The sequence below is a fragment of the Heterodontus francisci genome, chromosome 4 (assembly GCF_036365525.1).
Source record: "Heterodontus francisci isolate sHetFra1 chromosome 4, sHetFra1.hap1, whole genome shotgun sequence".
Lineage (NCBI taxonomy): Eukaryota > Metazoa > Chordata > Chondrichthyes > Heterodontiformes > Heterodontidae > Heterodontus > Heterodontus francisci.
The window spans coordinates 21747459-21768455 of NC_090374.1; the positions used below are offsets into that span (position 1 = coordinate 21747459).

The following is a 20997-nucleotide window of genomic DNA, read 5'->3' on the forward strand; positions in this document are numbered from 1 at the left end:
CCACTCCAGGGACTTGGGCACATAATCTAGGTTGACACTCCCAGTGCAGTACTACTGTGTCAAGATGTGCAGTCTTTTGGGTGTGACATTAAACAGAGGCTCCATCTGCCCTCTCAAATGACTGTAAAAGATCCTATGGTACTTTTAGAAGAGGAGCAAGGGAGGTTTTTTTTTCCCCAATATCCTGACCAACATTTATCCATCAACTAATATATACCAAACAATCAAGTGCCATGGGATCTTTTATGTCCACCTGAGCGGGCAGACAGGGTCTTGGTTTGACGTCCCATCCAAAAGATCGCAAGTCCAATAGTGCGCTCCAATGAGTAGGCCCACAACTTTCTGATTGGGGGTAAGTGCTACCAACTGAGCCACGGTTGACACCAGTCATTGCTCTTGGAAGCTTGCTGTGTGGAAATTGGCTGCCGAGTTTCCTACAGCGACTTTACAAGAAGTACTTAATAGGCTGTTAAGTGCTTGGGACATCAGGAGTCTGTGAAAGCAATTATATAAATCTAAGTCTTTTTTAAATAACTGAGCAGTCATCGAGGGCAAACTTGGTTGTTAGCTGCTCCACTGGATATATTACACTCTGCTATACTTAGCAATAATGAATTTCAAGAGATAATTATAAGCATTTACAACTTTGGCTTTCATACTTTCCTTCCTTTCCAAATAGAATCACTCAGCTGGGATATGGGTTGATGGAAGCCAGCAGGCCTCTGCAGACACATGCATTCTCCAACACGGTGCTTGAATAATGCTTAGAAGTGTAAACTCTCGCTATGTTTTCCTCCCTCCTTAATCCAAGGTCATTAGGGTCAACTGTGCCATCCCCACTGAGATCAGCTAAACAAATAGATTAAACCTAGGGCATACCTGACCTGCACAGCTCAGTAATTGCCATCCACACACCCAAGTCATTAGGAGAACTCTGGAAGTGAATCTTACAAGTTATCTAATGATTTTCCTGGTTTTAATGAAAAATGCAATCTTCGTTCATTATGGACAGAGAAACAGAAGCAATGCAAAACATGCCTATTGATAATGGAATCCACAAGAATTCTGGTTTAAAAAAAACAATGTGCAAAATGTTTAATGTATAAAAGAATCTTTATTCCTAATTATTAGAAAGGTATAATACATTTTATGAACTTTGTACTTTGAAGTACTGTACAAGGAATTGTACCTATATTACAACTTAAAAGTCTACTTTCAGGTTAGTGTTCTGCAGCATGAAACTAGGTATCAGTGGAAAAGATTTCTGCACAACAGATCACCCTTGAACCTTGATCACCCTTCACTTGAAGCAATTCAAGTGAAAATATATCCAGGGTTAGAAATATACTAGATTTTGTAATTTATTCCATTTCAATACTGTAAATCTTAACTGTGGGACATCCAAAAGAGTACTTTGGTTTTCTGTTCAATATGCATACCTTTCTTCAGCAGCTAGACCCATAAATAGAAAATGCAGAAACTTTCCAAAAGAAAAAAGACAACACAGAATATAATCCTGGGGAGAAAGGACAAAAATCAAACCACATTCTTGTACCGCATACCATGCAGACTCTTATATGCTGTACTGTAACTTCCAAGTGCCTGAACTTGCATCCATACGACTGGTGTCCAAGAGTTCTACCAGGCTCAAAAGATGGCATAATTTCGTAAGTTAAAAAAAGTTCCGCAACATAGACATGTCCTGAGTGAATGATTTTATTCATCATTGTCTGGAAAATGAAGAATGTGATAAAAATAACTTTTGATGTAAAATAAAGCACAAGTCAGTCACTAAAGTTTGTTATCTTAGCTGAAAAAACGTTGCTCGAAAAAAAAAACTGCATAGCCATTCTTTTCAAAGGTTACCTCATCATATGATTTCTGTCGCACCATTGCTACTTATAATTTTAATTTGAAAAAATGAATTTGATGTGAAAATATAGTCCATAAAACCAGGGGTATGAACTGTAACTACATCTTGAATTTTAGGCAGTAATTAATGTAAAACAGCTTAACCTGAGCATGTGGTCCAGATCATAACAGGCATTAAAGCACTGGAAAGAGACAATTACGATTTTGCTTGCCAAACAATATTCAAAGTCAGCAAGGTATACACAAATCAAATTACACATCACTGATATTGCAGCTACTCATTTCAGATCAGCAGCTGTCCTGTTTCTCCAAACTTTTACATTGCCTGGCTGGAGTCCTAATTCTTAAACCCAGCGTGCACGCTCACTTTCTTCCACATAATTCCTCACACAATGATTAAAATTTAAATATCTAGAATTGCGGGCAGACACACTGCACAGTCACTTCTGCTGTGCCTCAAGTGGTGCTACCTCCTCAATAACATTATAGAGGAACATGGGATCAAGCTTTGCTGATGTGTCTCATATCCTCACCAAGCTACTGTGGCTTCCTACGTCTCAGAAAATTGACTTTTATATTCTCATGCATCTACCTACCCCCCAACCACCGCACCCCCCCCCCACCACATTCCAGGATTTCCTCCAACCCCACGTCCCTTGACAAATCCTCCTGTCCTCCAACACTCATCTATTTCCCTTTACTCAATCAATGGCATCTGCTCCATCATTCACTTTGCCCCAACCCACTGGAACTCCATCCATCAATATCTTTGCCTCAACACCAGCCTCACTCCCTGCTTCCATGAGCCTGCTTATGATCTTTCTCCTTAATTGTGCTTTTGACCCTTCCTTGCACCCCTGCCACTCAGCATCCACTTGCTACCCATGGACTTGTGAAGCTTTCCAAGATATGTCTGTATGTAAGGAGCATTCTGGAAATATAACTTGTTATTGTGCACCATTTGTCTCTCAAAGAACATAAATTAATATGATTAACTGGTCATTATCACTTTGTTTTTTGGAGCTTGCTGTGCACAAATTGGCTGCCATGTTTCCTACAGTACAACAGTGACTACACTTCAGATGTACTTCAGTGTTTTGGGACATCCTGAGGTTGTGAAAAGCACTATGTAAATACAAGTACTTTTTTGTTGATGAATATTAGTAAAAATGGAAATTATGTGACTTTCTTCGTTTTAACTATCCTATAATGTTTACATAGAGTGGTGCAGATTTGATTTCCTTTTAACGATAATCCTAAATTGCATTCCTTGCCTTTACCATAACCAGCTTCCCTCTCACATTGTAGGCCATCTACTGTATGTTCTCCTGTTGCTCTGGAATGGAACAAAGCAGAACAGCACCAACTGGCATAACAATTTTTGACATGATCGCCCTCCTTATAGCTCCAACAATATTGCTTGTTGGTTACTAAACATGCCAATTGTGTGATAGATTTTTGTGGCCACTTTTCTAGTGTTCTTGGAACTATTTTTGGCCGAATCAGTACAGCATTACAAATCAACTACATACAATGTTACCCATTAAAATGCTCTCATCTTCAACAAACGCTAAAATGCCTCATTACGAAATATGCTTCCTAATGGCTAATTCCATTAACACAGTTGCCCTAAATTAAGGGACAGAGTAAGGATGGAGGAAGTGGGCTTGAGGTGATGCTCAAAAGGAGGAATAGAAGTAGCCAGGCAGAAGCACTAAACTGGAATGTGCGGAACGAGTCTAAATCTAGGGGTCATAAATGCAAGAGTCAGTAATAAATCCAATAAGAAATTCAAGAGAAACTTCTTTACCCAGCAAGTAGTTAGACTGAAACTCACTACAAGGCGTAGTTGAGGCAAATGGCACATATGTCTTTAAGGGGATGCTAGGATACTTGAGGGGGAAAGAAATGGGAGGATATGTTTCTCAGGTGAGATGAAGTAAATAGTGGAAACAAACATCAGCACCGACTGGTGAGGGTGAATGGGATGTTTCTATAAATTCTATGCAATTTTAAGAGTGTGGGGTCAACCACTGGCCTAATCCTGTTCCTAGGTCTTCTGTTCTTATAACTGAAGGATCTGGTACTGAAGATGCACCAGATAGGAGTACTTCGCAAAGGAGGTTAACTATTTGTTTTAATCATCAGCCTTTGGCTAGTTCTTTGGGTGAAAACGTTAACTCCACTAATAAGCACTTTTCAGTAGCATCACTAAGACAAACAGATTGTTCTCAATTGCTTCTCAGCCATCGGAAGCACGAGGCAAGAATATGCTGACGTTATTTAATTCAAGTATCCGAAGGTTTTCTGTGATTTAGGTGGTGAAATTCAAGATTAAACTCACCACTAACTACATATACTGATTACACACCACCTCTATGTTAACTAGTAGATGATCCGCCCAGCCCGAGGCTTATAAGGTTAACTAGGTTAGTGCAAACTGGGCCTTTCAACAGAAACTGCAATGGGAGTCTAATATGGAGGATGGCAAGAACATAAATAGGAGCAGGAATAGATCATACAGCCAGTCAAGCCTGCTCTGCCATTCAATACATTCCTGGTTGATCTTCTGTCTTAACTCCACTTTCCCACTCCCCATATCCCTTGACTCCAGGAAAGACCAAAGATCTGTCTATCTCAGCCTTCATGATGGAGCATCTATAATGCTCTGGGGTAGACAAATTCAAAGATTCACAACCCTGAGTGAAGAAATTGCTCCTCATCTCATAGAAACATAGAAAATAGGAGCAAGGTTAGGCCATTCGGCCCTTCGAGCCTGCTCCGCCATTCATTGTGATCATGGCTGATCATCCAACTCAATAACCTGTTCCCGCTTTGCCCCCATATCGTTTGATCTCTTGCACCCCAAGAGCTATATCTAACTCCTTCTTGAAAACATACAATGTTGTGGCCTCAACGGCTTTCTGTGGGAGTGAATTCCACAGGCTCACCACTCTCTGGGTGAAGAAATTTCTCCTCATCTCAGTAATGAAAGGTTTACCCCGTAACCTTAGACAATAACTCCTGGTTCTGGACTCCCCCACCATCGGGAACATCCTTCCTGCATCTACCCTGTCAAGTCGTGTTAGAATTTTATAGGTTTCTATGAGACCCCCTCCCTCTTCTGAACTCCAGCAAAAATAATCCTAACCGACTCAATCTCTCCTCATACAGGGCCTTGGTCGGGGCATAGAGTGTAAAAATTGGCAAGTCATGTTGCAGCTGTACAGAACCTTAGTTAGGCCACACTTAGAATATTGCGTGAAATTCTGGTCGCCACACTACCAGAAGGACGTGGAGGCTTTGGAGAGGGTACAGAAGAGGTTTACCAGGATGTTGCCTGGTCTGGAGGGCATTAGCTATAAGGAGAGGTTGGAAAAACTCGGATTGTTTTCACTGGAACAACGGAGGTGGAGGGGCGACATGATAGAGGTTTACAAAGTTATGAGCGGCATGGACAGAGTGGATAGTCAGAAGCTTTTTCCCAGGGTGGAAGAGTCAGTTACTAGGGGACATAGGTTTAAAGTGAGAGGGGCAAAGTTTAGAGGGGATGTGCGAGGCAAGTTTTTTTTACACAGAGGGTGGTAAGTGCCTGGAACTTGCTGCCAGGGGAGGTGGTGGAAGCAGATACCATAGCGACGTTTAAGAGACATCTTGACAAATACATGAATAGGATGGGAATAGAGGGATATGGGCCCCGGAAGTGCAGGTGTTAGTTTAGGCAGGCATCAAGATCAGCGCAGGCTTGGAGGGCCAAATGGCCTGTTCCTGTGCTGTACTGTTCTTTGTTCATACTTCAGTCCCACCAGCCCAGGAATCGGTCTCGTAAACCTTCGCTGCACACCCTCTATAGCAAAAACATCCTTCCTCAGATAAGGAGACCAAAACTGCACACAATATTCCAGGTGTGGCCTCACCAAGGCCCTGTACAATTTCAGCATGAGATCCTGCTCCTGTACTCAAATCCTCTCGCTGTGAAGGCCAACATACCATTACACGCTAAGCTCTTAAGTGGGAATTTGTCGAAAGCCTTCTGAAAGTCCAAATAAACCACATCCACTGGCTCCCTCTCATCAACTCTACTAGTTACATCCTCGAAGAATTCTAGTCGATTTGTCAAGCATGATTACCCTTTCATAAATCCATGCTGACTCTGTCCGATTCTACCACTGTTCTCCAAGTGTTCTGCTGTAAAATCTTTGATAATGGACTCTAGAATTTTCCCCACTACCGACGGCAGGCTGACTGGTCTATAATTCCCTGTTTTCTCTCTACCTCCCTTTTTAAATAGTGGGGTTACATTAGCCACCCTCCAATCTGTAGAAACTGTTCCAGAGTCTATACAATCTTGAAAGATGACCACCAATGTATCCACTATTTCTAGGACCACTTCCTTAAGTACTCTGGGATGTAGATTATCAGGCCCTGGGGATTTATCGGCCTTCCATCCTATCAATTTCCCCAACACCATTTCTCTACTAATACGGATTTCCTTCAGTTGCTCCCTCTCACTAAATCCTGTGTTCCCCAACATTTCTGGTATGTTATTTGTGTCATCCTTTGTGAAGACAGAACCAAAGTATGCATTTAGTTGGTCAGCCATTTCTTTGTTCCCCATAATAAATTCCCCTGTTTCTGACTGTAAGGGACCTACATTTGTCTTCACCAATCTTTTTCTCTTCACATACGTACAGAAACTTTTACAGTCAGTTTTTGTGTTCCCCGCAAGCTTACTTGCGTACTTTATTTTCCCCTTCTTAAAAAATCCCTTGGCCCTCCTTTGCTGAATTCTAAACTGCTCCCAATCCTCAGGTCTGTTGTTTTTTCTGGCGTATTTGTATGCCTCTTCCTTGGATCTAACGCTAACTCTAATTTCCCTTGTAAGCCATGGTTTGGCTACCTGTCCAGTTTTACTTTTACGCCAAACATGAATAAACAATTGTTGCAGTTCATCCATGCGCTCTTTGAATGTTTGCCATTGCCTATCCATCGTCATCCCTTTAAGTAACATTTCCCAATCCATCATAGCCAACTTGTGCCTCACACCTTCGTAGTTTCCTTTATTAAGATTCAGGACCCCCGTCTCAGAATCAACGACGTCACTCTCCACCTTGATGAAGAATTCTATCATATTGTGGTCGCTCATCCCCAAGCGGTCTCGCACAACTAGATTGTCAATTATTCCTCTCTCATTACACAACACCCAGTCTAGGATGGCCTGTTCTCTAGTTGGTTCCTCAACGTATTGGTCCAGAAAACCGTCCCGTGTACACTCCATGAATTCCTCCTCTACGGTATTGTGACGGATTTGATTTGCTCAATCTATACGGAGATCAAAGTCACCCATAATTACAGATGTTCCTTTATCGCATGCGTCTCTAATTTCCTGTTTAATGCCATTCCCAACTTCGCCACTACAGTTTGGTGGTCTATATACAACTCCCACTAACGTTTTTTTGCCCCTTAGTGCTTCTCAGCTCTACCCATACAGATTCCACATAGTCAGAGCTAATATCCTTCCTCACTATTGCGCTAATTTCCCCTTTAACCAGCAATGCAACTCCACCACCTTGTACTTTTTGTCTGTCCTTCGTAAATACTGAATACCCCTGGATGTTCATTTCCCATTCCTGGTCACCCTGCAGCCATGTCTCCGTAATCCCGACTATATCATACCCGTTAACATCTATTTGTGCTATTAATTCATCCACTTTATTGCGAATGCTGCACGCATTAAGGCACAAAGCCTTAAGGCTTGTCTTTTTCACATTACTTGGCCCCTTCCCACTATTTTTCACTGTGGTCCTGTTTGATTCTAGCCCTTGATTTCTCTGCCTAACACTTTTTTTATTCCCCTTACTGTCTTTTGTTCTTGTCCTTGATCCCCCCTCTGACTCCTTGTAAAGGTTCTCATCCCACAGCCATTTTAGTTTAAACCCTCCCCAACCACTCCAGCAAATTCTCCCCCTAGGACATCAGTCTCGGTCCTGCCCAGGTGTAACCCGTCCAGTTTGTACTGGTCCCACCTTCCCTCGAACCGTTCCCAATGTCGCAGGAATCTAAAACCTCCCCCTTACACCATCTCTTCAGCCACGTATTCAGCCAATATATCCTGTATTTCTACTCTGACTAACATATGGCACTGGTAGCAATCCTGAGATCACTACCTTGGAGGTCCTACTTTTCAACTTAATTCCTAACTCCTTATTTTCTGCTTTTAGGACCTCATCCCTTTTTTTAAATCTACATCATTTGTACCAATGTATACCACTACCACTGGCTGTTCACCCTCCCCTTTAGAATGTCCTGTAACCGCTCTTGAGACATCCTTGACCCCAGCACCAGGGAGGCAACATACCATCCTGGAGTCTCATTTGCGGCCACAGAAACACCTATCTATTCCCCTTACAAGTGAATACCCTATAACTACTGAATCCCCACACTTTTTACTCCTCCCGTGTGCAGCAGAGCCAACCGTGGTGCAACGAATTGGGCTGTTGCTGCTTTCCCCTGAGAGGCCATTCCCCCAACAGTATCCAAAGCAGTATATCTATTTCGTAGGGGAATAGCCACAGGAGATTCCTACACTGCCTGCATAGTCCTCTTGCTCTGCCTGGTGGTCACCCATTCCCTTCCTGCCTGTGGAGTCTGAGCCTGCGTTGTGACCACCTCTCTATACGTGCTATCCACGATACTCTCCGCCTCAGTTCTAAATGATCAATCCACTATCCCCCAAGTTCCAGATTCCGCAGGCAGTGGAAACAATCTCTCAATGTCCACCCGGTCAAGCTCCTTCAGAACCTTGTATATTTCAATGAGACCACCTGTGGTTCTTCTAAACCCCAAAGAATACAGGCAACTACCTTTGGAAAGAAATTACGAAATGTTAAGAAATCCCCAAATACTGAGACTTTTTTTTTTAAACATTTAAAGATGCAAACTTAGGAAACTACAAAAAGACGACAACTTCAAAAAGCAGAGAACTCCCAAACAGTCCTGAATATAAACTTTCAAGAAGATTAATTACACCGTGTTGCAATGGACACAGGCTTTAAGGTAAGCTGTAGAGATATCCAGCATTCCTTCATTTGCAATGGAGCAAACAGAAGCTGGGAAGGGGCATTAGGGTATGCAAACCAAGTTAGTTTTTTTTTAGTTTTGACAACAACTTGTATTTATATACAAAGAACAAAGAACAGTACAGCACAAGAACAGGCCATTTGGCCCTCCAAGCCTGCGCCGATCTTGATGCCTGCCTAAACTAAAACCTTCTGCACTTCTGGGGACCGTATCCCTCTATTCCCATCCTATTCATGTATTTGTCAAGATGCCTCTTAAAAGTCGCTATCGTACCTGCTTCCACCACCTCCCCCGGCAGCAAGTTCCAGGCACTCACCACCCTCTGTGTAAAGAACTTGCCTCGAACATCCCCCCTAAACTTTGCCCCTCTCACCTTAAACCTATGCACCCTAGTAACTGACTCTTCCACCCTGGGAAAAAGCTTCTGACTATCCACTCTGTCCATGCCGCTCATAACTTTGTAAACCTGTATCCTGTCACCCCTCCACCTCCGTTGGTCCAGTGAAAATAATCCGAGTTTATCCAACCTCTCCTCATAGCTAATGCCCTCCAGACCAGGCAACATCCTGGTAAACCTCTTCTGTACCCTCTCCAAAGCCTCCACATCCTTCTGGTAGTGTGGCGACCAGAATTGCACGCAATATTCTAAGTGTGGTCTAACGAAGGTTCTGTACAGCTGCAACATGACTTGCCAATTTTTATACTCTGTGCCCCGACCGATGAAGGCAAGCATGCCGTATGCCTTCTTGACTACCTTATCCACCTGCGTTACCACTTTGTGACCTGTGGACCTGTACGCCCAGATCTCTCTGCCTGTCAATACTCCTAAGGGTTCTGCCATTTACTGTATACTTCCCACCTGCATTAGACCTTCCAAAATGCATTACCTCACATTTGTCCGGATTAAACTATTTCTCCGCCCAAGTCTCCAACCGATCCATATCCTGCTGTATCCTCCGACAATCCTCATCACTATCCGCAACTCCGCCAACCTTTGTGTCGTCCGCAAACTTACTAATCAGACCAGCTACATTTTCCTCCAAATCATTTATATACACTACAAAGAGCAAAGGTCCCAGCACTTACCCCTGCGGAACACCACTAGTCACAGCCCTCCATTCAGAAAAGCACCCTTCCACTGCTACCCTCTGTCTTCTATGACAGAGCCAGTTCTGTATCCATCTTGCCAGCTCACCTCTGATCCCGTGTGACTTCACCTTTTGTACCAGTCTGCCATGAGGGACCTTGTCAAAGGCTTTACTGAAGTCCATATAGGTAACATCCACTGCCCTTCCTTCATCAATCATCTTTGTCACTTCCTCAAAATACTCAATCAAATTAGTGAGACACAACCTCCCCTTCACAAAACCATGCTGCCTCTCGCTAATAAGTTCATTTGTTTCCAAATGGGAGTAAATCCTGTCCCGAAGGATCCTCTCTAATAATTTCCCTACCACTGACGTAAGGCTCACCGGCCTATAATTTCCTGGATTATCCTTGCTGCCCTTCTTAAACAAAGGAACAACATTGGCTATTCTCCAGTCCTCTGGGACCTCACCTGTAGCCAATGAGGATGCAAAGATTTCTGTCAAGGCCCCAGCAGTTTCTTCCCTTACCTCCCTCAGATTTCTGGGGTAGATCCCATCAGGCCCTGGGGACTTATCTACCTTAATGCTTTGCCAGACACCCAACACCTCCTCCTTTTTGATAATGAGATGACAGACTATCTGCACTCCCTTCCCCAGACTGATCATCCACCAAGTCCTTCTCTTTGGTGAATACTGATGCAAAGTACTCATTTAGTACCTCGCCCATTTCCTCTGGCTCCACACATAGATTCCCTTCTCTGTCCTTGAGGAGGCCAACCCTTTCCCTGGTTACCCTCTTGCTCTTTATATATGTATAAAAAGCCTTGGGATTATTCTTAATCCTGTTTGCCAATGACTTTTCATGACCCCTTTTAGCCCTCCTGACTCCTTGCTTAAGTTCCTTTCTACTGTCTTTATATTCCTCAAGGGATTCATCTGTTCCTAGCCTTCCAGCCCTTACGAATGCTTCCTTTTTCTTTTTGACTAGGCTCACAATATCCCGCATTATCCAAGGTTCCTGCATCTTTAACATTAAAATGTCCCAAGGAGTTTCACAAGAGCCTTATCAATCAAAATTTGACACTGACTTCAGCAGGTCAGGCAGCATCTCTGGAGAGAGATGCAGAGTTAATGTTTCAGGTCTGTGACCTTTCATCACACGGACTTCAGTTAATGCATTTCCCAACACACTAAATTGGATAATAAGCACGAGTTTCACATTTTCTTTCAACTGAAAGAGAAAGAAGAGTTTAGTTGCCAAATTTAATTGTAAAGTTCTCTCCATTTGAAAATGATTTATTTGCCTTCTCTCTCTCCCCAGAGCAACAGCAGAAGAAAAACATTTTACTGGGAAAAAGGAGTTTTAGTTAATTTTTCATTTTTCCCTAAAAATTATGCAGCAGCAAATATGAGTATTTAAAGCCAGTGTTATTGGCAACAGCCAGCATGCAGGCAGCAAATTTAGAAACATACACTCATTCAAAATGCTATCCCCACCCCTCCTTGCATCTGATATACTTCTGATGGGTTGCATTTTTACATTAAAATGAACCAGAATATCCCATTCAAATCTATTTGTTTTATCCTCTTTGTGATCAATAGAATTACATGGAATTTACAGTATAGAAAGAGGTCATTTGGCCCAGCTCGTCCATACCAGTGCTCCCATCAGCACATCCTTCTATTTCTTTCTCTCTCATGTCCTTTTTTTAAGCTTCCCTTTAAATTCAGCTATGCTATTCACCTCAATCACTCGATGTGGTACCAAATTCAACATTCTAACCACTCATTAGAACTTGTAGTCTTAAAAAAAAAGAGGGGGAAAAAGATAACCCTGAGTTTCTACAAACTCAAACCTATAACATGTATATGATTAAACAAAGAAAAGTCAGGACAAATTTGGAAAGCTGGGATCACCTCCCTCTGTGTCTAAGGTGCAGCAGACAAATTTATTGCCAGACAAATGGAATGGGACAATTTCACTGGCTTCTCAAGGATTTATTTGCAAAACACAACAGTAAAAATCTTCTGGTGATGAGAAAGCAGCAAAACAGCAGGGTTTTATTTTTAAAACAAGGGATGAGGGCCAGAACTGGGGAGAAATTAACTTAGTATGTGAATTTAGCAATGTGATGGAGCGGGTGAGAAGCTTTCTGCAGAAAGGTATTGATTGGAAACACTGGAGTTAGGATTGCGGTTTCTTGTAAGATAGCAGACAAACAGAAGAACCCATTAATCAACAACAGTTGGACTGTGCACAGAAAACAATCTTGGAGGGGCTCTCTTCAGTCACTATGGACCCTACCGTGGAATGACCAGGATTTGAAGGTAGTTAACAAATACTTAGAAGATAAAGTATGGGAAGTGCCGGGACTAAAATTTGCAGGCAATCTAACAATGGGAGGTTGCTGTGCTTATTCTGAGCATTTCAAAGAGAAGTCTCAGTTGCCTAGAGACCAATTTTATCAACAGCTGCACAAGGCAGAGGTCAGGCATTTTTTGTTGCAGGAGAAAGAGGCCCTACACAATTGGCGTACAGTATAACTGAAAAACAAACAAGAATGGACAGGGATATCTATAATAGTGGTAGTGAGGGTTGCAAGGAGATGATGATTTCCATTAAGTTAGTAAAGAAAGAACGACAAATGAGGGAGATCAAATGGAGAGAATGTGGGGCAAAAAACACATACAATAAACCAGCACAATTGCACGATCAAATTAACACAATTAAAATAGGTCATGCATTTTATACCATACTACAACTATAACATGTATTTATATAGCACTTTTAACCGAGTAAAACGTCCCAAGGCACTTCACAGAGCCTTATTTGATGATATTGGGGCAGATGACCAAAAGCTTGTTCAACGAGGTAGGTTTGAAGAAGCATTTTAAAAGGAGAGAGAGATAGACAGACAGTGCCTTCAACTGCCTAAACCCTAAGCTCTGGAATTCCCTCCTTAAACCTCTTTACCCCTCCAATTTTAACAAGGCGTTACTTAACCAGGAGCCAATGTTGGTCAGCAAACAGAGGGGTGATAGGTGAACGGGACTTCATACTAGTAAGGACACAGTCACCAGAACTTTGAATGACCTGGGGACAGGGTGGGGCGGTGTGAAGATGGGAGACCAGCCGGGGAGTATTGGGATGGCCAATTCTACAGGTAACAAAGGCATGAATGAGGGTTTCAGCAAGTGAGCTATGGCAGGGGTGGAGTCGGGCAAGGTTACAGAAATGGAAATCGGTGGTCTAAATGATAGCATGGAGTCAGAAGCTCATCTTTGGGTCAAATACAACACCAAAGATGCAAATCCTGCAGCGAGTAACTCACCTCCTAACTCCCCAAAGCCTGTCCACCATCTACAAGTCAGGACTGTGATGGAATACTCTCCACTTGCCTGGATGGGTGCAGCTCCAACAACACTCAAGAAGCTCGACACCATCCAAGACAAAGCAGCCCGCTTGATTGGCACACTATCTACAAACATTCACTCCCTCCACCACCAACGCACAGTGGCAGCAGTATGTACCATCTACAAGATGCACTACAGCAACGCACCAAGACTCCTTAGACAGCACCTTCCAAACCCACGACCTCTACCAACTAGAAGGACAAGGGCAGCAAGTGCATGGGAACACCACCACCTGCAAGTTCCCCTCCAAGTCACATACCATCCTGACTTGGAACTATATCGCTGTTCCTTCACTGTCGCTGGGTCAATATCCTGGAACTCCCTTCCGAACAGCACTGTGGGTGTACCTTCCCCACATGGACAGCAGCAGTTCAAGAAAGCAGCTCATCACCACCTTCGCAAGGGAAATTAGGGATGGGCAATAAATGCTGGCCTGGCCAGCGATGCCCACATCCCACGAATGAATTAAAAAAAAAAAAATGGTCTGGTTCAGCCTCAGACAGTGCCAGAGAGATGGATGGAGTCTGTGGCTAGGGAATTAAATTTGTGGTGGTGACCGAAGGCTTTGGTCTTCCTAATACTTAATTGGAAGAAACTTTTGCTCATCTGGTACTGGAGGTTGGGCAAGCAATCTGACAATTTAGAGACACCAAGGCGTCAGGAGGGGTGGTGGTGAGGTAAAGCTGGGTGTCGTACATGTGGAAACTGATGCTGTGTTTCTGTGTTTTCAGATGACGTTGCCAGCGGCACCATATAGATTAGAAATAAAAAATGGCCAAGGATAGATCCATGGTGCAACAGTGGGAAGAGAAACTACTGTGGGCGATTCTCTCTATTGACTGGATCAATAAGAACTGAACCAGGAAACTGCAGTCCACCCAGCTGGATGACGGAGCAGAGGCACTGGAGGACGACGTTGTCGTCAACCACGTTAAAGGCTGCAAACAGCTTGAGAAGGAAGAGGAGGGATGGTTTATCATGGTCACGGTCACATAGGAGGTTACTTGTGACTTTGATATACTTAAAATAGATCTGACAGAAGCAGTCAGATGGTGTTGCATGGAGACCTGGGATAAAAGAACAATCATGTGATGTAGATAGTCCAGTTTTCAAACAGTTGTTTTACATTGTGTTCATGATGTATGTATAATGTTTATTGGCTTCAGCTGGGACTCAATCCTGGGCATAGGACCTGATATAAATACAAATTGAGGTGAAGTAGGAAAGCATTTTGCTGGTCAACATGTTCGCAGATGATTACTTGTCCAGTTCAAGTGCCATCAAACGCCCAACAACTGTACCAGTAGCTACAGATACAATGTGCATAGAAAGCACAACCACACAACATTAGAGCTAAAGATTCAAAACAGTAAGCTGAAGTGTGGCATGTAATTAAAAAAATAAACACGAGGACATCTTGCTGGATGAAAGGTAGATTATAGAATGCAAATTCAAAGCTTTGACATATATAGGCCCAGAAATAAAGTCTACAGTGACTTAGTGTTGTTTTATTCTTTATTAAATGATAGAAACAGGGGTGGAAGAACTGATGTAAAGGCCGATTACGATCGCCTAGTCATGTATTTACTCCGCTATTAAAATAGCAGACTGTCGTCTCAGGAGTGGAAAAGGAATGTCATGTTAATGGCACAAAGTAATTCCCAAGTCCACGGTATTGATCAGGTACTTTGGTTAAAATGGACACAAATATGTTTAATAAATGGTTCTCAAAATCACCTCTACTAAAATAAAATTTAAAAGCACCTTCTCAGGTAAAATGGGAACAAAAAGAAACTTACCTTCTTGATACGCTCCATCTGCCATGACTAGATGGAGAATTTTGGAATACAAATGCTCAAACTGAGGACCCAGAATGACTTGCACTATTGTAGTACCTATGTCAATGTTTTCATCTTCATCCTCGTGTATTGCCTGATCCATAAAACAAAAGATTAGTTTACTCGAGCAGTTTACTTGAAAGGAATAATAAATACTCATCAACAGTGGCAGGGCATATGCGCACTAGCAATGTATATTCACAGAATACAACGGGAGCACAGCTCTCCAATGGCTTCATTTGTTACAGTGGTATGCCATATGGACCAGGAGGATCCCATTGTCTGTACCGAATTTGCAATGAAGTACCTAATCTCAGCTGAAGTGGTGGTAGGACGGGGCAATGGGGAAGAAACAATTTAATGAGCCTTGCGAGATGTGCACATGGATGTCCGGTGAAGACAGGACGAGGTTCAGCTGTAATGGGCTCCCTTGTTGAATAGCCTCCAGATAATCTCATGCTGAGTCATGAAGAATAGCTACTTAAACCAGATACTTAAGCTGAAGGGTGACCCGCTGATCCCTTGTTACTTCTAATCTGTGGAGTGGTGGGATCTGATTTCAGTCTGTGATTTTCCGCAAGATTGGTTTATCAATCGCAACCAAGGCATTGACTGAAGTCACTGTGCAAAACTCCTGGCTTTACTGGCAGACTGCTACAAAGTTTGTATAAAATCAACAGCAAGTTCATGCAAACAAGGACCCCAAGAGAGAGGAAAATTGAGTGCTTCCAAACAAATGGAGAAAAAGCAGGAAGCATCACTCCTGGTCCCAAATGTAACACTTTTATCTTGGGTAGTGGAGCTCAATGCAACTTGTGAAAATAATGGTAAACAACGTTTCCTCAGAAAAATATATACATTAGGAAACAGTAGCCAAGAACATTTCACACTGCTCATCTGTGTCAGCATTTGTGGATAACTTTTGTTGAGATATGACCAGTAAATTAAAAATTTGTGGTATTCTGGCAAATAAAGAAACTTATTTGACTGAAAATTTCAAAGCTACAGTGGTCTGTCAGAATTCTTGTTGAAGTAAACTTGGCTCATTAAAAAAAGGCTGATTTTAATCTCATTTCCTCTCACCATTCATTTTGACAGTTGGATTTTTTTTCCCCAATCATTACAGTTTCATATTTGAACATTCATAGTGTGGAACAGCAGGCAAACATTTATTTTGTGGAAGTGTTGCAAATATCCAAGGCTGCTAATTAATGCAATGTTAAACGTATCTTTTTCTTAAAATGTTAGATTACAGGTAAACATTATGTAGTCAATATATGTACATTCATTGTCACTGGGTCAAAATCCTGGCCCTCCTGAACTAATGGCACTCGAGCAGTACCTTCCCAACAAGGACTGTAGCGGTTCAACAGGACACACCACCAGCACCACTTACTCAAGGGCAACTGAGAATGGGTAATAAATGCTAGTGATGCTCACATTCCATGGACGAATATGAAAAAAAAAAACTCAGGTGTGCCTGTGACTATAAGAAAGTTTGGGAAGTTCGCTCCACATACTACAATATTCCTCACATTGTAAGGAATGAACAGTTGTTATCACTAATTTACTGACAGATGTTGGTCAAAAATGGAAATCACTGTTGGAATATTTTGTTCAGCACCATAAGCCTTTCAAAAACAAGACAAATGTGATTATTGTAATTAATTGTTACTTTAAAACTTCACGTTATCATGCCAATTCACAAAATAAAATTCCCAGAATACCAAAACTTTAAAACAGTGCAATAATTTTCTCACTAAATAAAAATCAAGTTAAATTTGAATCAATAAGAAACCACATACTGTATAAAACACTGTGTGGACGGCAGGAGAACCTCTGGTATAAAATTCTAACCACTTCAGTAAGAACTCAAAAAAGGATTTCCTATTTTTCTAAAACATTGGATGTACCTAAAATTCAAAAACATTTTATGCATAGCAGGTCATTCGCAAAGGTATGCACTTAAATTAGGACCATATGTTACATAGCCAAAGTTGCTCAAATAGGATGCTCTGTGGTGAATATCATTTTCAAAGGATTAATGACAGTGGATATTGATAGATTCATAGAGTCATAGTCATTTACGGCACTGAAGGCGGCCATTTGGCCCATCAAGTCCATGCCAGCTCTCCACGGAGCCATGCTGCCAGTCCCACTCCCTGGCTTGATCCCCGTAGCATCTCTTGCCCCAAACTTTCAATCTGTGTCCTCTAGCCCTTGTACCATTTGTTCATGGGAACAGTTTTTCCTCATCTAACTTACCTAAGCCTGTCATAATCTTGTACACCTTGGATCAAATCTCCTTTGTTCCAAGAACAAATCCAGCTTTTCCAACCTAACCTTGTAACCAAAGTTCTCCATCCCTGGAACTATTCTGGTAAATCTCCTCTGCACCCTCTCAAGGAACTTCACATCCTTCCTGAAATGTGGTAACCAGAATTGGATACAATACTCCAGTTGGGGTCTAACCAGAGCTTTAGAGAGGTTCAGCATAACTTCCCTGCTTTCGTACTCATTGAAGACATTTTGAATAAATCCACGGCACAGTGCCATAGAATTATCGGAGGCCGCCATTTGGCCCATGCTGACTCTTTACAAGAGTTAACTAATTAGTCCCACTCCCTTGTTCTTTCCCTGTCAATGTAAATATCTTGAACAGATAGTCAGATAATGGTACAAGAACCATGCCAGTGGGAAAGAGGTTTCTCAACATGAAAAATAATCAGAGTTATCTACTGAGGTACAAAGTTTACCCAAGAGACTGACAACAGGCAATTTGTATATAATAAAAGCAAAATACTGCGGATGCTGGAAATCTGAAATAAAAACAAAAAATGCTGGAACCACTCAGCAGGTCTGGCAGCATCTGTGAAAAGAGAAGCAGAGTTAACGTTTCGGGTCAGTGACCCTTCTTCGGAACTGACAAATATTAGAAGAGTCACAGAAAAGTCATTAGAAAAGAGGCAATTTGTATTTGAAGGATGAGCTGCTGGTACAGCTGCTTCTCCACACTCCTCTCAGAACAGATGGCCTTATCCTGAAAGTTAGATTTTTTGTGCTCTCCCTTCACTAGATATGCCACCAATATACAAGAACTCTTCTAATGCTGTAGGGGTACTAGAAGATGCACAGTCTTGAAGTTCCTGGCACTGTACAACATAGATTCGGCTAAATGAACTTTGTAGCAGCCCAATTTAGGAACAAAGCTTTTGAAGGGCAAACTCCTCCTCTGAAAAGTAGTCACTGGTTCAAACAACATAAAGCAGAAGATGCAAAACATTTTGGGCAATGGCGAAGCAGATCGAGTCTCTATTTGAGTTAAACCTTAGTACTCCTTGGACTGGTGTCTCAGCAGGAGAGAGACAACCTGGCAGCCATTTTAACAAGGCTAAACTAGGATGAGATAAGCCCTCAAAAGCAGAGCATGAGGCTCTGAAGGAATCATTCAAGAAAAAAGTCCTAAGAAAGGATCCTTTTGTCAACACTCTTCCTCTTGCAGGAAGGGTTTTGTTACCTTGGAGGATTTAGTTTCACCCTCGTGTTGTCTCCACTTCGATAGGTACCATAAATAAGGTTAAGGCTACAAGTGCTGCTGAACACTTCATCAGTGGAGGAAGGCTGTGCGTCACTGGCCTTCGACTCTGTCATCACTCAACCAGATCCTATGTTGGTGATGTCAGACCAGATGCCAAGCCTGAAAGCTGGCAGGTTCTGTGATCCCCAGAGAACCCCGACATAGATTCCACAGCCCTGGAAGGTGGCATAAAATACTGTTTTGGCTGATGTATCTGTTTTCAAGCACACTCTCCTGGTGCTAAATTCCCTGCCCGACAGTAGAAATTGGAGGTTTCTGTACCAAGAAGGATCGAACACTTGAGAAATAACAGATAATGCTGGAGAAACTCAGCAGGTCAGGTCAGCCATTACTGTGGGCTTGGAGGCAGGGAAGGCAAGAAATTTAGTGGGGGGAAATAGCTCCCAGATACATTACCGACACCAGGGCACTTTCCCAGGCTTGGGCTGGGAATCGGATCGGCAGCCCACTGCACAGAAGTGAGCAACCAACTGCGCTGGTTAAGACCCCAATTAAGATCTTGCGGCCTCACCAGAATTTTGTGGCTGGCTGGCGGCCCCTGCTGCCGCCTCAATGGAGGCAGCCTGCCGCGAGAGGGCCATCAGAGCCGGAGGCTCCATGCCTCAATGACGGGGCCTCAAGCCTTCTGTGCAGAGCAGCGACAACATTTCCATGTTGAGGTGCCCTAGTGGTCCCGAACCTGCCTCAGTAGCATCCACCTCTCCCGGTGGGGCGACAGAGGATCCAGAGCTGCCGGTCCTCTGACTGGGCCAGCAGCATCATGTCCACCCGGACAGCGAGAGCTGAGGTGGCTAATTAGGAAGATTGCTGAATCAGCCTCGCTGCTGGCAATTGCAGGCTTAGGAGCCCCATTCACTCCCGATGTCGGGTACTCGAAGACAATGGAAAAATCCAGCCCTACATTTCAGATGGAAGACCTTTCATCAAATGAAAGATCAACATGAAATGTTAACTGTTTCTTTCTGCACAGATGCGGCCTGACGTGCTAAGTATTTCCAGTATTTTCTGTTCTTGTTTCAGATTTCCAGCATCTGTAATATTTTGCTTTTGAACATCGAGTATGTTTTTAAGTCAGGAAAGCCTTATGGTCAGTAAGGTGGCTAAGTCAAGTCCTTATAGTATTCCTGGGGAAGTCATGACACTTGAAAAAACCATGTAATAAATGATGACAGGCACTATGTGAGTCAGTCACTGGGAAGAATACATGATATACAAAGTAGAGTCTGAAAATGGGAATTGGTTGCGAGCAGAAACTGAAGAGGTGTGAGGCAAGGTCAAAATTAATGTGCAACAAGTAATGGCAGGACAAGGTGGTACTTATGCAGGAAGGTGGAGTTGAGGAGGATCAGCCATTCTTTTACTGAATAGTGGAACAGTCTCAAAAGGTCAAATGACTTACTCTCACTTCTATTTCTTACACCCATATAGTGCGCCTATAGAAACATTCCTCTTTTGAATGATGGCTAATCTTACTCGATATAAAAGTTGAATATTTCTATACTGATAACGAATGCACTGACTTTACACAATTGGGTCTGTGCTGTTGCGAAAAGGACTCAGGATTTGGAGCATCATCTTAAACTACTTCATTTGGAAGGCCTGAGATACTTAAAAACATTTTCTTCAGAGAAAATTAAACCACATCTCCTTATACACTCAGTAACCAAAACAAGACATCTGGAGTGATGCAACACCATCACAGGTGTGTAAACATTGCAAGCATTTAGCATGTCATTAAATGCCTCTCAAATGTACTGAAACTGTTTCACTCCTCCCTTTAAAGAGCATAGAAACAGGAACAGGCCATTCAGACTCTTGAACCTATCCCACTATTTAATTAAATCATGGTTGATCTGTATCTTAACTCCATCTAACCACCTTCATTCTGTAAACCTTAATACATTTACCTAACAAAAATCAATCTCAGTTTTGAAATTTTCAATTCACCCCCAGCCTCAACAGTATTTTGGGAGTGCATTTTCCAGATCTCTGCTGGCCTTTGTGTGAAGATCCTAATATAGGATCACAGAATTGTTCCAGTGCAGGAGGCCATTCAGCCCATCATATCCACATCGGCTCTCCGAAAGAGCAATTCCCTGTTTCATTC

At 42.5% G+C, this 20997-nt stretch overlaps 1 protein-coding gene across 9 annotated transcripts in view; it reads right to left on the reverse strand.

Moving 5' to 3' along the window:
* Window positions 1-1124: 1124 nt before the first annotated feature.
* Window positions 1125-20997, reverse strand: part of nek1 (NIMA-related kinase 1) — a 168086-nt gene continuing 148213 nt past the window's right edge. For all 9 annotated transcript variants that reach the window (XM_068029276.1, XM_068029275.1, XM_068029277.1 and 6 more), the window contains 2 exons: window positions 15254-15386; window positions 1125-1730 (listed from right to left, as the gene is read on the reverse strand). In XM_068029276.1, the coding sequence (XP_067885377.1) occupies window positions 1717-1730; window positions 15254-15386 (147 nt within the window). In that variant the 3' untranslated portion in view covers window positions 1125-1716. The remainder of the gene's footprint in view (window positions 1731-15253; window positions 15387-20997) is intronic.